This window comes from Larimichthys crocea, chromosome XV (genome assembly GCF_000972845.2).
Source record: "Larimichthys crocea isolate SSNF chromosome XV, L_crocea_2.0, whole genome shotgun sequence".
NCBI lineage: Eukaryota > Metazoa > Chordata > Actinopteri > Sciaenidae > Larimichthys > Larimichthys crocea.
The window spans coordinates 9,326,047-9,340,829 of NC_040025.1; the positions used below are offsets into that span (position 1 = coordinate 9,326,047).

The window sequence follows — 14,783 nt, forward strand, 5'->3', positions numbered from 1 at the left end:
TCACAGTAATCTTTCAGTTTATTAGCAAATGATGTCCACTAATTGCCCTAGTAACAACAAGAAGGTCAATCTTTAGGTCATATGAAAACATATTTACAACTGTTCTACGTGTTTGACAGGAGTATGAATGCACTGGTGGTATAAAAGCACAGCACTCTAACTTCGGACATGTACAGAATGAAAATTAACTTAAAGAGATGTCGGTCTGTAATGTAATGTCGATGTTAGGATGTGAGCAAAGGGAAAACTGAACTGTACAGCTGTGTCTTGTTTCCCGGGGGCTCCGCTTACTCCTTGGGTATTTGGTTTGCTGCGTTAGCCCGAAGCACGGCTCCTGGACTCGGGTACGGTCGCTGCTGGAACAGAGGCCCCGCCGCTGTGGTATCTGCACCCGTCTTTGCTTCATTGCGCTTGGGCAGGCCACTTGACCACGTGCCCCTGTAAAGATAAAAAAGTTTGGCTGTATATATTCTGCTCATACTGTAAAGGGGCAATGCACCAATTTTGGACATCAAGATGGACAATGTCAAGTCTAAGAAAGTAACCCTGATGATGTCATAGTGATGTCATCACATGCATTACAAACTGAGTCATGGAGTTTAAATTATGTGGCTGTTTATCAGACCGGGTGGGTCTAATGAAAAGATGCATTGTGGGAATTGTAGGATCCAGAATTTTTCCACACTTGACTCATATCTCTGCCTCTAATGCTTTGATTCTGTTTGTTTTTAGTCTCCCAACTTTATAGCAGTGCACAAAAAATTCTGGAGTCCTCCTTTAAAAGAAAGGACCAAGGGCTTGTTCGCTTATCGTGTCTGTAAATACTGTACCTCGGGGCATCAGAATAAGCACTTGGATCCATGGGGTCCATCTCATCGTCTTTTCTCCCTGAAAGGAAAATAAACATGTAACATCCGTTCATGTAAAAAAAAAAAAAGCACGATCTATTTGAAAATGCTTGTGTTGTACGATACCGATGTAAACGTTACCTCTTTTGCTCTTGCTGTACGGCGCTATGTCGTCTCTCCGCTGCTTTCTCCTGTCTCTGTCCCTGCCTTCATCCCTCTCTCTGTCCCGTTCCCGATCCCTTTCCCGATCTTTGTCTCTTTCGCGCTCTCGCTCTCTGTCTGGTTTCTCAAACTGCCTTTCGATTCTTTCATCTCCGCCATCAGCTGAAAAATAAACGGTCACAAAATAAACCATCGCTAGAAAACAAACTGCATTCTGAGATTATTTGTCAAATGATGATCAGACCTGCAATGATTTGAGTCACACATGAGTAATATGTGTTAACAGATGTCCATGGTGACATGACTGCAATGATCATCACTGTGTTGAAGCCTTAACGATGCCATACCTCTAATTTTCTTGGCAGGTTTTGTTACCACTGCACTCGGGTCAGTTGGGGACAACCAGGCCACCAAATCTGTCTCCACATTCCAGTAATAAGGAAGACCGCTGTGGATTGAAAGAAAATAATAATATAAAATGCAAACAATCAACAAATCTGATCAAAAATACACAACATAGCAGTAGTAGTAGTTTCTGCATGGCTACCGTATAAGGTTCTTTGTCATGCTAGGAAGGAGAGAGTGAAACATGGGGGCTACTATACTGCTAGATGCCAATAAATCCTACACACTGGACCTTTAAATCAAAAAACTAAAACTCATCATGAAATGTTTGTTATGTCATTTTTTATTTAATCCCAGCTTTTATTGCAAAATGGCAATCTGCCAAAGTTTTCACAAAAAAAGTCTTTGTGAATCAAGATAAACACGGCAACATCCAAAGCAACTTCTTTCATAATATAAACCAGATTTTGTTTTAGGCCAACAGTGCTCTTACATCAAAATAATCTAGATTTACTGACCCAAAAATACAGACCCATTATGACCTTTTTTTTAAAAATGAGGCTGATGATGTTCCTCTGCTTGAATCTCAGCTTGAATTCCTGATTTATATACGTACCAAGCAGGGTCGAACACTTTGTACCAGTTCGGTGGCAGATTCTCCAGTCTGGTGGATTCGTAATCTACGTTATTGTCATCGTAATCTTCAGCAATAATCTCCTCGTCTACCTCTGGATGGAGAATTGGAGAAGAAAAACAAAAGTTGTTAGATGACACATGAAGAAACACACCTGAATGCTATGGACTCTGGGTTTTCTACTACCTTGCTCTGACGGTTTAACAATCCCTCTCTTGGCCAAGCGGGCCAGCAGCGCCGGGGGTAGAGGCATCCTGCAACAGAGAGAGAAGGAGGATTAAAGTCATGATGCAGCCGGCACTGACTCCAGCAGCTGGAACAGAGATATGCAGACAATGGCCTCTGTCCATACCTAATCATTTAATCTAAAACAAAATACAAATACAGCCCTTTGTATGTGTGTTTGACCTATTTGTGTGAAAACAGTGGAATAATTAATGATATACTTCTTCTTCTTCCCATCTAAAACTGATTATATGCACAAATAAAGTCAGTATTGTTGTGTATTACTACTGACTGTCCGGAGACCTAAATAGATGTAAATAAATGATGTTTTTTTAAATGTTGCATCTGTCTCTTCAGTCTTTCAGACTCGTGTTAGGTCTTTATCCTTCCAGGTGAAGCCTTAGCTCGTGTTTTTGTGCCACCTTTAGCTTTAGTCATCTTTTTTAAAAGGCAGACACGTTGTATTTTAAAATAACTGGCTTTATGTACAATAAAAACATTCATTAGCACCGCCTGCTCCGGCAGCTCTGTCGCAGCAAGCGGCTGATTTAAAGCAACAAACACTTAAATACACCTTTAACCTCACTTAAATTAAAAAAACTACCTTTTATAGCGAGAATAATGAATAAAAGCTGATTAAACATTACCTGTTTTATATAAAAAATCGCCTCTTTGAGTCTCGAGACGAGCTGCGACGGTTACGACTTTCCCAAAACAGCACGCAGACACGGCGCGCGCGGTGATGACGTAGCGCGTGCTCCTGCGCTCGTGACGACAACAAACATGGAGGAGTATGCCCGTGAACCCTGGTAAGAGCAGTTTGATTTACACCTTTTCTTTATTATTATTATTTATTTAAATACTGTTATATATATTTTTTTAGAGTTTTGTCTACTTAACGTCACAGTCGAGTTGTTGTGAGGGTGAATACAGCGGCTTTAAAGAGCCGGTGAGCCTGTTAGCTCAGTGAAGGGTCAAGGTAAAGCTGTTGGTTGCTATGTGCCCATAGCAACCATAGCTATGTGCCCATAGCAACCATAGCTATGTGCCCATAGTAACCATAGCTATGTGCCCATAGCAACCATAGCTATGTGCCCATAGCAACCATAGCTATGTGCCCATAGCAACCAGCAGCTATGTGCCCATAGTAACCATAGCTATGTGCCCATAGCAACCATAGCTATGTGCCCATAGGAACCATAGCTATGTGCCCATAGCAACCATAGCTATGTGCCCATAGCAACCATAGCTAGGTGCCCATAGCAACCATAGCTAGGTGCCCATAGCAACCAGCAGCTAGTCTAGAGCTTCAGCAGCCTGTTTACGTGTTTACATGAATATTTCTGTGTTTTTAAGTGACAGCTGAAGCTCTACAAGCTAAACACACGCCGTAAAATCTTTAAAACAAGACATCATCTACCCTTAACTGCACACAGACACAGCCTCACATCAACAACATCACCCGCTCCGCCTATTTCCACCTACGCAACATCAGCCTTACTCCTCATACCACTGCCATCCTGGTTCATAGCCTCGTCACAGCCTCCCGCCTGGACTACTGCAACTCCCTCCTCCCTGGTCTCACCCACAAATCTCTCCATAAGCTCCAACTGGTCCAGAATTCATCACCAGAACCCTTTCCACCCACCACATCACTGCTGTCCTGCAGCAGCTCCACTGGCTCCCGGTCAAATCCAGCATAAACTACAAAAACCTTCTGCTCACATTCATTCAGCCATTCATAACCTTGCACCACCATATCTCTTGGATCTTCTCCATGTTGCTGCTCCCCCTCGCTCCCTCAGATCTTCCTCCTCCATCCACCTGACTGTCCCCTCCGCCCGTCTCACCGCCATGGGGAGCAGAGCTTTCAGTCTTTACCCCCGTCATAAGGAACATCAACTCACTCACACAATTCAAGTCCACACTCATTGCATTGTCCTATTTAAACCTGTTTTTAATGTTGTATTCTTGTAATTTGATACTTTTATGGTTCTTTTTGTTTGTTTCTGTTGTTTGCTGTCTACTCTTATTTACTGTAAGGTGTCCTTGGGTGACAGAAAGGCGCCTATGAAATAAAATGTATTATTATTATTATTACTCACTCTATATAAAATTTTGTTTGAGCCACACATTAATTATTCTAATGTCATTTGCAACACTCACCCCAGTTATTTAAAAAAGGTTAGAAAGCCTTTAAAAAAAAGATTATTCGAGCTGTGTCGTGGTCAGAGTACAATGCCCCCACAACAAGACCTTCTTTTTTTTCATCGCTTTGGTCTTCTCCAGCTGACTGATTTAAATCTATATCATAACGCCTGTGTGATGCATCAGATCATTCATAAAACTAACCCTAGACTATGTGTGCTGGCTCCGGTTTGCGGTCCTCAGGATGCATAATGATACGAGAAATAACCATCTAATCACTTTAGAAGACTAAAAAGTACCAGCTTGTCTCTTGCATGCAGGGGACCGCAGATCTGGAACGAGCTCGATGAGAGTTTAAAAACGGTGAAATCCATCTCCACCTTCCAGAAAGAAGCTGAAAATTAAACTGATTAATTCTTATATAGAGAGCTGCAACCTCTGATAAAGCTTCTGTCAGTATGTATGAGGACCATGTCTGTCGTCTGATGCCTGTTAGTGTTCTATGTAGTGTATTGTATTGTTTTGTTCTGCATGTACACAGGATCCCTCAATGAGCTTTAGAGACCTGATTCACACACAGTTATATAATCTTCTTTTATTTTCTTTTTAAGTTTAAATAATGACAATTACTGGATGTCAGTGTGCTGTGTGCCTGTGTGTGAATAAAGAATAAAGAAAGAATATAATTCACACGTGTTGCATGTGGAGAGAAAGTGCTCCATGCATCTACAGTATAAGGTAGCCAATGCCAACACATGGCATGGCATTGGCTGCCATGCAAGGTAACCAAACCAACTGCTCATCAGTTTTAGGAGCTAAGCATTCACACGCATTCACACACCGATGGCGCAGCCTTCGGGAGCAATTTGGGGTTCAGTATCTTGCCCAAGGACACTTCGACATGCAGACTGGAGGGGATCGAACCGTGAATGACCCGCTCTGCCTCTGAGCCACAGCCGAACACAGGTGTTACCAATGTTACCAATACCAACTAATTAAGGTTGGATTGTGCTCGTATCGGGCGGTGCAGTGGTGCAGTCAGCTGGGGGCCTTCCTGTGTGGAGTTACTCCATCTTCAATTAACCTATTAGGTTAATTGGTGACTCTAAATTGCATTCACACAGTAATGGTGCAGCCTGGAGCTGGGGATCCAACCACCAATCATCTGATTAGTGGACGACCCACTCTATCTGAGCCACAGCCGCCACACCCAGCCCCACATTCAGGTTCAAACAGAGTCTGCCGTGCTGCGTCATTAGTGTACAAACAGGGTTAATATGTTTACCCTCTGTGGTTCGACACTGTTGTCTGACTCTGTGGAGGCTTCTACTTTATGTACCTATCTATCCTCTGACCTCGGTTGCCATAGTAATGTCATCACAATGTCGCCTGCTGCTCTGTATCTGAAGAAAAAGAAGTCAGTGTCTTTCACAACCTTAGATAACACCTAACACTGTCCATGCACTGACTTCAGGACATACGGTATGCTTCACCCATAATATATATATAATAAAATATCGTATTGTTGTCATGATAGTATTGATGCTGCGTGTCATAAGTTTCTATTCTATATTCAGGGACTATGACTTTGGTACTAGCCTATGCAGGCATCTTTCCAAGAATCCCTGGCTATGATTATTAAAATAATTATACTAACTTATTTTGTGAATTGTAGCGTATAGTTGTACAAGAATGTTTATGTTTTCATAGTTTAATTCCATTTAATATCATTAATTTTAAATACATGTAGATTATTTTTACGTTGATTGTTTCATTGTAAGTATGATAGTACCACAACAAGCTATGATAGGTGTGATTCTTTTTGACATCCTATCTTTACATTTTCCTCCCCTCTCTCTGCATTCAGTCCCTGGAGGATAGTGGATGACTGTGGAGGTGCCTTCACTATGGGTGCAATTGGAGGAGGAGTGTTCCAGTCGATCAAAGGCTTTCGTAATGCCCCTGCAGTGAGTTCACCACATGATAATGATAAAAGTTTGAGCTTGGACTCTCATCGGGCAAAATTCAACTCAACAGTTGCTCTGATGTTACAGGGTGTCGGACACAGACTGAGAGGGAGCGCAAACGCTGTGAGAATAAGAGCTCCACAGATCGGAGGTGAGGCAGTCGTCATTGTAACCATGAATTATTTCCTTAACTGTAGCTCTTGGAATCTGAAGATAAGTTTGATGCACATTAGTAATTCCTCGTGCAAAAGGTTTTTTTATGTTTTAGGTAGAAATCAGTTATTTCTTTGCTTAGAACTAAAACCAGCCTTGCAAACACTCACTTGTTTGTTTCTGTTGGTTTTCTCAGGTAGCTTTGCTGTTTGGGGAGGACTCTTCTCCACAATCGACTGTGGTTTAGTTCGCCTGAGAGGGAAAGAAGATCCCTGGAACTCCATAACAAGTGGTGCACTGACTGGGGCCATCCTAGCAGCGCGCAGTAAGAGGAAGCCCATAAAGCATAATGTACCAGACCACATCAAATCAACTAGTCTGAATTTTGTTTTTTTTCCCAGGTGGGCCGTTAACTATGATGGGCTCTGCCATGATGGGAGGAATTCTGCTCGCTCTCATCGAGGGTTTTGGGATCCTCCTGACCAGATATACAGCGCAGCAGTTTCAGAACCGTAAGTGAAGTTGGTTTGAGATTTGCAAATTATATTTTAAGCAGGAACAATCTAAAACAGTTCATCACATGGTTTCATGTATATAAAAGGTGTGAACACACAAGAGAATGATCACCTCTGCAGTTCCCCTTGGGTGCAGACCAACGCAGAGTTAAGAGGAGGGCGAATGTTGGACTTTTGCCAGGTGGATAGGATAGAAACTCCAAATTAATGTTGCTCTGCATCTGCTGAAATGAAGCGAAGTGAATGAAGGTGATAATATGTCGCTGCTGTGTTCAATCACAACTAAGTGCCCAAAAAATCCATTATCGCGAGGTTTAAATGAACAACATCATTCAGTCCCTCAAAGTACTCAATGTTCAATGTAATTAGAGTCTCAGGTTTCATCAGTACCTGAAGTATTCTCACTGCGTTATCGCTAATTTCAAAATAATAATCATTAGCGAACCATCATTTGCAGCTGATAGCTTGCTGTGACAGTCTGCAGCACTGTGAGAAAGAAAGGTCACTCTAAAAGACATAGAGATCATTTAGTCGTTTTGTGTTATATTTTTAGTGTTCCTGTGAATAACGAAGAAAGGGTGGCATCAAGGCACCTCCGGTAGAGGTCAGGTTATGGTATCGGTTCTCAAAGAGAAACATATAAAAAGATATTAACTTTCTTCTGTCTCTTCCTTGTTTTTCTTTCAGCTATTCCCTTTGCAGATGACCCCAGTCAGTTACCTCCAAAGGATGGAGGTCAGCAGCAGCAGCAGGGGGCAAAGGGGCAGTTTCAGTAGAAAGCAAGAAGGACTGGGGCCAGCTGTGGACGCAGTGAGTCAGACCACAGAGTAAGGGCAGACACCAGACATCACAGCAGGTGTTAGGATGACCAGAAGGATACGGAGACACTGTGCACAGTTGCATAAAATCACTTAGACTAAGGTTAGCCTTAGATTTTCATCTAAGGATGTCTTGTGTAAAATTACCATGAGGTTTTCCATAGGATGTTCAAAGGGGAAACCCTTCGATCTCTAAGTGTTTACCCGTAGCTACTTAAGTAATTCCTTATGCTTTAAATCAAATCAAATCAAATCAAATCAAATCAAGTTTATTTGTATAGCCCTTTACAATAGCCAGACGGTACCCAAAGTGCTTTACAACAAAGCCGTAAAAACAATACGTAACAGGTACATAACAAATAAATACAATTAAATTTAAATACAGTTAAAAATTAAAAGTGCTAAAGTGTAAAAAACCTTTCCAGAAATACCTAAGAAGCAGCAGACAGAATGAGTACACCTGAAGGAACGGCACTGCCCTAGTCGGAAAAAAACGCCAATCTAAAAAAGTGGGTCTTTAACAGATGGTCCTTGTAACCATTTCCCCTGAAACTTTAAGGGACCAATCTCTTAAAACTGTGTGACATAAGACGATGGCTGGATATACGGTGAATTTTTTGAATTTTGAACACTAAACATTGTAACGTTAACCTTTGCACTAGCAGCTTTGTAGCCAGCTATACAAAGGTTAACATAACTCTCTCATATGTTAAAGGTAGCATTATTGTTTTATTGAAACTCAGCAGTTTCTGTCGATCCCTGCCGATGTTTGGCTGTCTCCCTTCTTGCTGTCACAGTAATACTTTCATTTTGCTTCATTGCTTCATCTACAGTTCATTTGACAGTAAGATTTGATCTTCTGCTTGTGCGTATTTGTCATGGCTGGGTTAAATTTAATTTGGATTTGTCAAGAATGACGATGTGAGTGAAGTGTTACATGTGCTGCATTATAACTGTAACTACGATGAAGATCTTCGTCTAAACACTACGGCAAGGAGACAACTTAGGAGACTTATTGGGACGCTCTTAAATGAAGTATTTTGCAAAAGAGACAAACTTAAGTTTAAAGTTTAAGGTAGTTTATGTAACCAGGCACTTACAGCGGTGTCGGGTAGTTGCACTATGTTGTTACATCTCAGGGGTAAATTAATGTGAGGTGAAGTTATTATTCATGAGTGAATGTTTCTATGCGAATCATGATCTTTGTGACAAACTTCCAGCATCTCAGCATTTTATTCTGTCTACACTGTGGGTTAAATATGCAATTCTGAGATTTATTTATAAAATCATCATTTATTCTGATTATTCTGGGCAACGCGTATATATTAAAGGAATAGTTTGACATTGTGCGAGATACACTTAATCTCTCCTTCTTCTTCAAGAGAAAATCAATAGCACTCTGTTTTGGATCTGGAGCCAGCGGCTGCTTAGCTTAGAGTTAAAAGACTTGAAACAGGAAGAAACAGCAAGCTTGGCTCTGCTCAAAGATACAAAATCCAGCTACAAGGTCCTCTAAAGTTCACAGATTAACATGCTACATCTCGTTTGTTTTATTTGTTCAAAAAAACTCAGCATAAAAAGGACAATTTGTTATTTTGTGGGAGGTTTATGTGCCCAGACTGTTAACGTATTTCTTGGCTGGCTGCAGTGCCTTGTCATCACTGTGAGGTTGCCAGACAACCAGTAAAGTTGGCATCAATCTTCGCTTGTAACTCTTGGCAAGAAAAGCAAATAAGTGTATTTCCCCCAAAAAATCTAACTATACCTTTAAGCATCCAAAGATCTTTAGCAAACAGTGAAGCCTGAAGTGTTTTACGGAAAGCGAGATGTCTGTTTGTTCAGTGGGGTTTTAGCGTGGAGAGTGGTAGTCTGAGAATTTATGATTTATTTATTTAATGTGACAATCAATGCAATGAGCTGAGTGTGTGTTTTTAAATGTTTAAGAGGCTCAACAAAACCTCATTCCATTCTTCGTTTGCAGTTTCTCTTAACAGGATCATGCCTCACCCGGCAGCTTTTGTCATTTTAAATCTTTGGTTGCGTAGTTATCATCTTAGATATTTTAGCTTTGAGCACAAATCATGTCTTTTCTGCATGGATTCCTCGAATATTATTACCTAATTATGGCTTGATTCACTCAGACGGTTCTCCTCTTGTCACTTTGATCGCTGCATTATCAAACAGCTGAGCACTTTTTTAGACTTCATCTCTGTTTTTATCAGAATGGTAGCATCTGCACGAGCAGCGAGATGATGCAGCATGATCCTGTGTTTCACTGTCAAACTGTGAATGTATAAAAAAGAAGTTTATTTTATGTATAGATATATTTATCTTGGAAAAGTTTAGAAAAAACAATAAAGGCATCAAATGTTCTTTAAGACCTGCAGTGGTGTTGTTCTTTCACAGCTTTAGAGGCTTACAATTAAGCAGTAATGTGAGATAGTAATCTAACTAACCTGTGTGTCTATTTACTGTGGAGGCACGCCCCCTGTCGACACTAACGCGGTACTGCACCCGCCGCCTGCGTCTGTCCAAGGTGCTGAAATTAGTTTTTCTAACTTGTAACTCCAAATTTTCCACCCTGATAATATTTCTTAATATTCATCTGCTGTGTTTAGCTGTAACTTTGTTATAAAAAAAAGCCTCGCAGAGCCGCAGGGTTTCTCCTGAGTCTACCTGCACCTTCCCCTTGAAAGATTTCCTCTGTCATCCTTTTTAAACGGCTCAACGCGTTTAATCCTGACGGCTGACCACCGCGGATATTAGGACGCGTTTGTTTTAATATTCGTCACCGCTATGTGCCTGCAAAGATAAAAAGCAATTCCGTTTTTTTTTTATTTACACCTGTAAAAAAACTAACCGGGAATTTGATTTTGTCAAACAAAATTGGGTTAATTGGATTTGAAGGCGGTGAGCAGGATGGCCTGCAGCCTCTCAGCTGCACCGGCGTGCTGCATGTGGATATGAAATGACTGCAGGCTGCAGGTGTTTGAGTTTTTTATATATATATTTATTTTTTTACCCCTTCTAGAAAGTTCTCTCTTTTTGGGGTCAAATCTTTAATATCTGTGATCCGTCACGCATCGCAGATCCACCTGAGGAGTTGATGGTGGGTTTCTCTGAAGTGATTTCGTGGTGCTAAACTGCGGACATGGATGGGGCAAAGAAAGGTAGGAAGTCCTCTGTGTCTGTCTGAGGTTTTGCATGCATAAAGTAGAGACTGGTGAGAATATGTTATGAATTACAGGATGCACTGTAAAGATACAAGCTGAATAGAAATAATAGAAAAGGTGGAAGATTAAATGTCCTCTCAAATGATACATCCAGATATTCAATATAGGTGACAAGCCTGATCAAACATCCTGATAGTAAAGCATGTTTTCTGCAAATCACAGAATGCTGTAAACATTTTACTATCATAATATGCATCAGATTTAATATTTCCACAACATGCAGCTCTGTTTTTCTGCCCATATTTTTTAGATACACTCCTTTGTAGTTTTTCCATGGGAGAGATAATACATGTACCCGCAGGCTTATTCTCTGTGCAGGGCCTCCAACAGGTGTTCATGGGCCTACATGGGGATAGTGCTGGGCTAAGTGCCATGCTGCTCCCAATAAAGAAGTAGGTCACATCTGGTCTTATAATATGAGGCCTTCAGGACAGAATACCTGTCTGTTACTACGGCCGTGTTTTAAATCCTTCCTAACTGTGCTGGGCTGATATTAACGATGAAAATCACTGCACGGTGTGAGGGAGGACTGAATGTTATCAGCCAGATTAAATGACAATAAAGGTATCCACCACTACAACAGACTTATGAGTGCAGATCATCCATTTGCGTGCCCAGAATCATGTTTTAGATTTCACTTCAGAGTAACACAATAACTGTATGATTGTTTTTCTTGGACAGATGCCCCCCCTGCGGGCGATGCAGGGAAATCAGACACCCTCGGGTCCACTGGCTCGGCCAGAAAAAGAGGAGGGGGGGCCAAGAAGGCGATGCAGGCGAACAAGTCTGCCCTCAGGGCCCCCCGAGCCCTCTGCTGCCTCACCCTCAGCAACCCCATCCGCATGGCAGCACTGGCCCTCGTAGAGTGGAAATATCCTTCCCTGTGTCATTTAGTGTTCATGCAAACAGTCTTTAATGTCATGCAAATGTAGAATGTGTTGCTGAGAATGTGATGTTTTCCTGGAAATATGAATTCATGAGGTCTGTCATACCCTTAACTCCTCTTCAGGCCCTTTGATATTTTCATTCTACTTGCTATTTTTGCCAACTGTGTAGCCATGGGCGTTACAAAGCCGTACCCTGACGACGACTCCAACCCTACCAATCACCAACTGGTGAGTTTCCAAGTAGAGACTTCTTGCTTTAATACATTTTGTAAGTTAGGAACACTTAAACATGCTCTGCTCCACTTCATATTACAAAAACACAGCAGGTATTTCCAGTCTAATCCAACAGTGACGTACTTTCCGTTCATCCCCTTGTTTGTATGATTCATGCATACACTCATACATACTTATCTATAGCGATGCATCGCCGGTTAGATGCCTCAATCAGTCAGTGAGAGGACGTGAAGAGTGATCTTAGAGAGGCAAACATGGAGACTATGACATGAAGTATAAACTTCAAACAGATGCTGGAGTTTGAGCTGTTAAAGCAACACTCAGCCTTTAAAAATTATAAGTTTATGACAGCAACTTGATCACTTTGAAGGGAATGAATGAAGCTGTCAAGGTGAAGTATCTCTGAGCTTTAGTTTCCTCGGCTTGACTCTCACTAAGAAAATCCCGCCTGGTTCTCCTGAGATAACTTTCCTTCTCATGTCCTCTGAGACATTGAAGGACAGATTGATATATGCGCAATTCAAATGACAAAAAGAAGTGTAGGAAATAATAGTTTGTGAAATAGTTTTACGTGAAGAGAACAGGAGTCGGCGGGTATTTTTGGTAGGTGGCATCAATTAGCGAGAAGGTAATAGCATTGTGTTAGATGGTAATGGTATTAGGGGGGGAAAAGTTGCGCTGCGACCTCTGTTAGGTGACCCTGTCAGGGATCATGACTTACTTAAACACCAACCATCTGCCTCATCTCTCTCTCTCTCTTATTTCCTCTCCGTCTGATGTTTTTATCCTGTGAAATTACAAATTACACAGAGGTCAAACTACAAAACAAGGAAACAACCTGTTTTTCTTTGGCATAGTAGAAATATGAGCCTTTATATATATATTTACAAAAAGTCAGATTGTTGTTAACGTCATTGCATCGTTGGAAACTTGTTTGCAGAGAGTAAAAGTTTAGTAAAAAGGTAGAGAGACGTCGACACTTAGAGCAGGATGGATGTTTGCAGATCCTTTTATTGGATTGCACAAACAAGATAAAATGAGTTTAACACACATTTCTCTGCAGTAACTTGCAGTCCCATCATTCATTTTTAGATCAAGTTTTTGGTGAATGTTACAGATTTTTTGTGAATTCCAGCCGTCTCACATTAAAACATTAAACTACATGATGCCTGGATTATTGTGTCAGCCTGAGGTAAAAACGCCGTAGTGGTGGCAGTGATTAGAAGCATTAAGCTGAAGGGTACGGAAAAGGGATTGAGTGACAGGCTTAAGCATGTGTTCGGCAGTGGGTTAAGAGGTTAGAGAGCCACCGCAGTCAGCCTTTAATGATAGGACACGTGATTTAAAGAAAGAAGCAGGAAAGAGACACTTATCTTTGTATGCGGTGTGCAGTTTTCTAAATGTCTTTATTTGACTGTGACAAAAACGTGAAATTATCTTCCATATAAAAAAAAGGTCATTCCAATTTTGCCAAACATCCCTTTTTCTTTTGTTCTCAGGAACAAGTCGAGTACGTCTTCCTCGTCATCTTCACCATCGAGACCTTCACTAAAATTCTCGCCTACGGCTTAGTCATGCACCCCAGCGCCTACATACGCAGCGGATGGAACTTGCTTGATTTCATTATCGTCATTGTCGGGTATTTTGGTGCTTCGCCTCCTCTTCCTCTTCCCAATCTACAAATATTCCATCACAGATAAGAGTTTACCAGTGTTTGTGTACGTGTGTGCAGGTTGTTCAGTGTGATAGCAGAGGGCATGACAGACCATAAGCCAGGCGAGGCCCATCACGCTGCAGGAAAACCTGGAGGCCTGGATGTCAAAGCTCTCAGGGCGTTCAGGGTGTTACGACCGCTTCGGCTCGTATCTGGAGTGCCAAGTGGGTTCATCACTCAGTGCAGTTTGTTTTTTTATGCACATCCCACATGAGGCATTAAAAAGTGTGTGTCCACCTTGTCAGGTTTACAGATTGTGTTGAACTCCATCATGAAAGCCATGGTCCCCCTTCTGCACATCGGTATGTTGGTCATGTTTGTCATCATCATCTACGCCATCATCGGCTTGGAGCTTTTTATCGGCAGGATGCACAAGACGTGCTACTCCATGGGCACAGGTCTGCGCTCTCTGAACTACAACAGATTTTATACACACTTCATGGACCTGTTGGCTCAATGCCTGTCCGGCGTTCTTCTGTTCTCTGCTCCAGGTCTCATTGTGGAAGATGATCCTACGCCTTGTGCGTTTGCCGGCAGCGGGCGGTTTTGTGAAGGGAATGGGACGGAGTGCAGGGGAAAGTGGGAAGGCCCCAACGGCGGCATCACAAACTTCGACAACGTCTTCTTCGCCATGCTGACAGTTTTTCAATGCATCACCATGGAGGGCTGGACGGATGTTCTCTACTGGGTACTCAGACATGTTCCTCCACAGTTTTACTTGTTTGTCGTGATTCAAGACACTCACCTGTCTCTGTCTCTCTGCACAGATGAATGACGCCATCGGCTATGAGATCCCATGGATTTACTTTGTGTCTCTGGTCATCTTTGGATCTTTTTTCATTATCAATCTCGTATTGGGTGTGTTGAGCGGGTGGGTATCTGCTTCCTATGCATTCATTG

At 41.8% G+C, this 14,783-nt stretch overlaps 3 protein-coding genes across 7 annotated transcripts in view; 2 read left to right on the forward strand and 1 right to left on the reverse strand.

Moving 5' to 3' along the window:
• pqbp1 (polyglutamine binding protein 1) lies at positions 1–2,982 on the reverse strand. 2 transcript variants are annotated; one of them, XM_010747290.3, is made up of 7 exons: positions 2,862–2,975; positions 2,176–2,243; positions 1,972–2,083; positions 1,358–1,458; positions 990–1,172; positions 831–888; positions 1–438 (listed from the first exon to the last, which is right to left on the reverse strand). In XM_010747290.3, exons 2-7 carry the CDS (start codon positions 2,240–2,242, stop codon positions 288–290), a joined length of 672 nt encoding a protein of 223 aa, XP_010745592.2. In that variant the 5' UTR covers position 2,243; positions 2,862–2,975; the 3' UTR covers positions 1–287. The 2 variants fall into 2 exon arrangements, with proteins under 2 accessions (XP_010745592.2, XP_019112621.1); XM_019257076.2 differs by lacking the exon at positions 1–438 and adding an exon at positions 450–733 and having other exon boundaries at positions 776–888; positions 2,862–2,982.
• On the forward strand, positions 2,975–10,939 carry LOC104932133 (translocase of inner mitochondrial membrane 17B). Of its 4 annotated transcripts, none has more exons than XR_003463816.1 (6): positions 2,975–3,023; positions 6,230–6,480; positions 6,679–6,807; positions 6,884–6,994; positions 7,685–7,824; positions 8,241–10,363. XR_003463816.1 is itself a non-coding variant. In XM_027288434.1 (6 exons), the coding sequence occupies exons 1-5, from the start codon at positions 2,998–3,000 to the stop codon at positions 7,771–7,773; spliced, it is 606 nt and encodes a 201-aa protein (XP_027144235.1). In that variant the 5' UTR covers positions 2,975–2,997; the 3' UTR covers positions 7,774–7,807; positions 10,847–10,939. The 4 variants fall into 4 exon arrangements, 3 of the variants coding, with proteins under 3 accessions (XP_027144235.1, XP_019112639.1, XP_019112645.1); XM_027288434.1 differs by lacking the exon at positions 8,241–10,363 and adding an exon at positions 10,847–10,939 and having other exon boundaries at positions 7,685–7,807; XM_019257094.2 differs by lacking the exon at positions 8,241–10,363 and having other exon boundaries at positions 6,230–6,329; positions 6,417–6,480; positions 7,685–7,798.
• cacna1fa (calcium channel, voltage-dependent, L type, alpha 1F subunit a) overlaps positions 10,872–14,783 on the forward strand; it is a 20,710-nt gene continuing 16,798 nt past the window's right edge. Inside the window, exons 1-8 of the mRNA XM_027288432.1 lie at positions 10,872–10,985; positions 11,730–11,919; positions 12,058–12,163; positions 13,669–13,808; positions 13,902–14,047; positions 14,129–14,281; positions 14,375–14,571; positions 14,651–14,754. Coding sequence (XP_027144233.1) covers positions 10,967–10,985; positions 11,730–11,919; positions 12,058–12,163; positions 13,669–13,808; positions 13,902–14,047; positions 14,129–14,281; positions 14,375–14,571; positions 14,651–14,754 — 1,055 coding nt within the window. The 5' untranslated portion in view covers positions 10,872–10,966. The remainder of the gene's footprint in view (positions 10,986–11,729; positions 11,920–12,057; positions 12,164–13,668; positions 13,809–13,901; positions 14,048–14,128; positions 14,282–14,374; positions 14,572–14,650; positions 14,755–14,783) is intronic.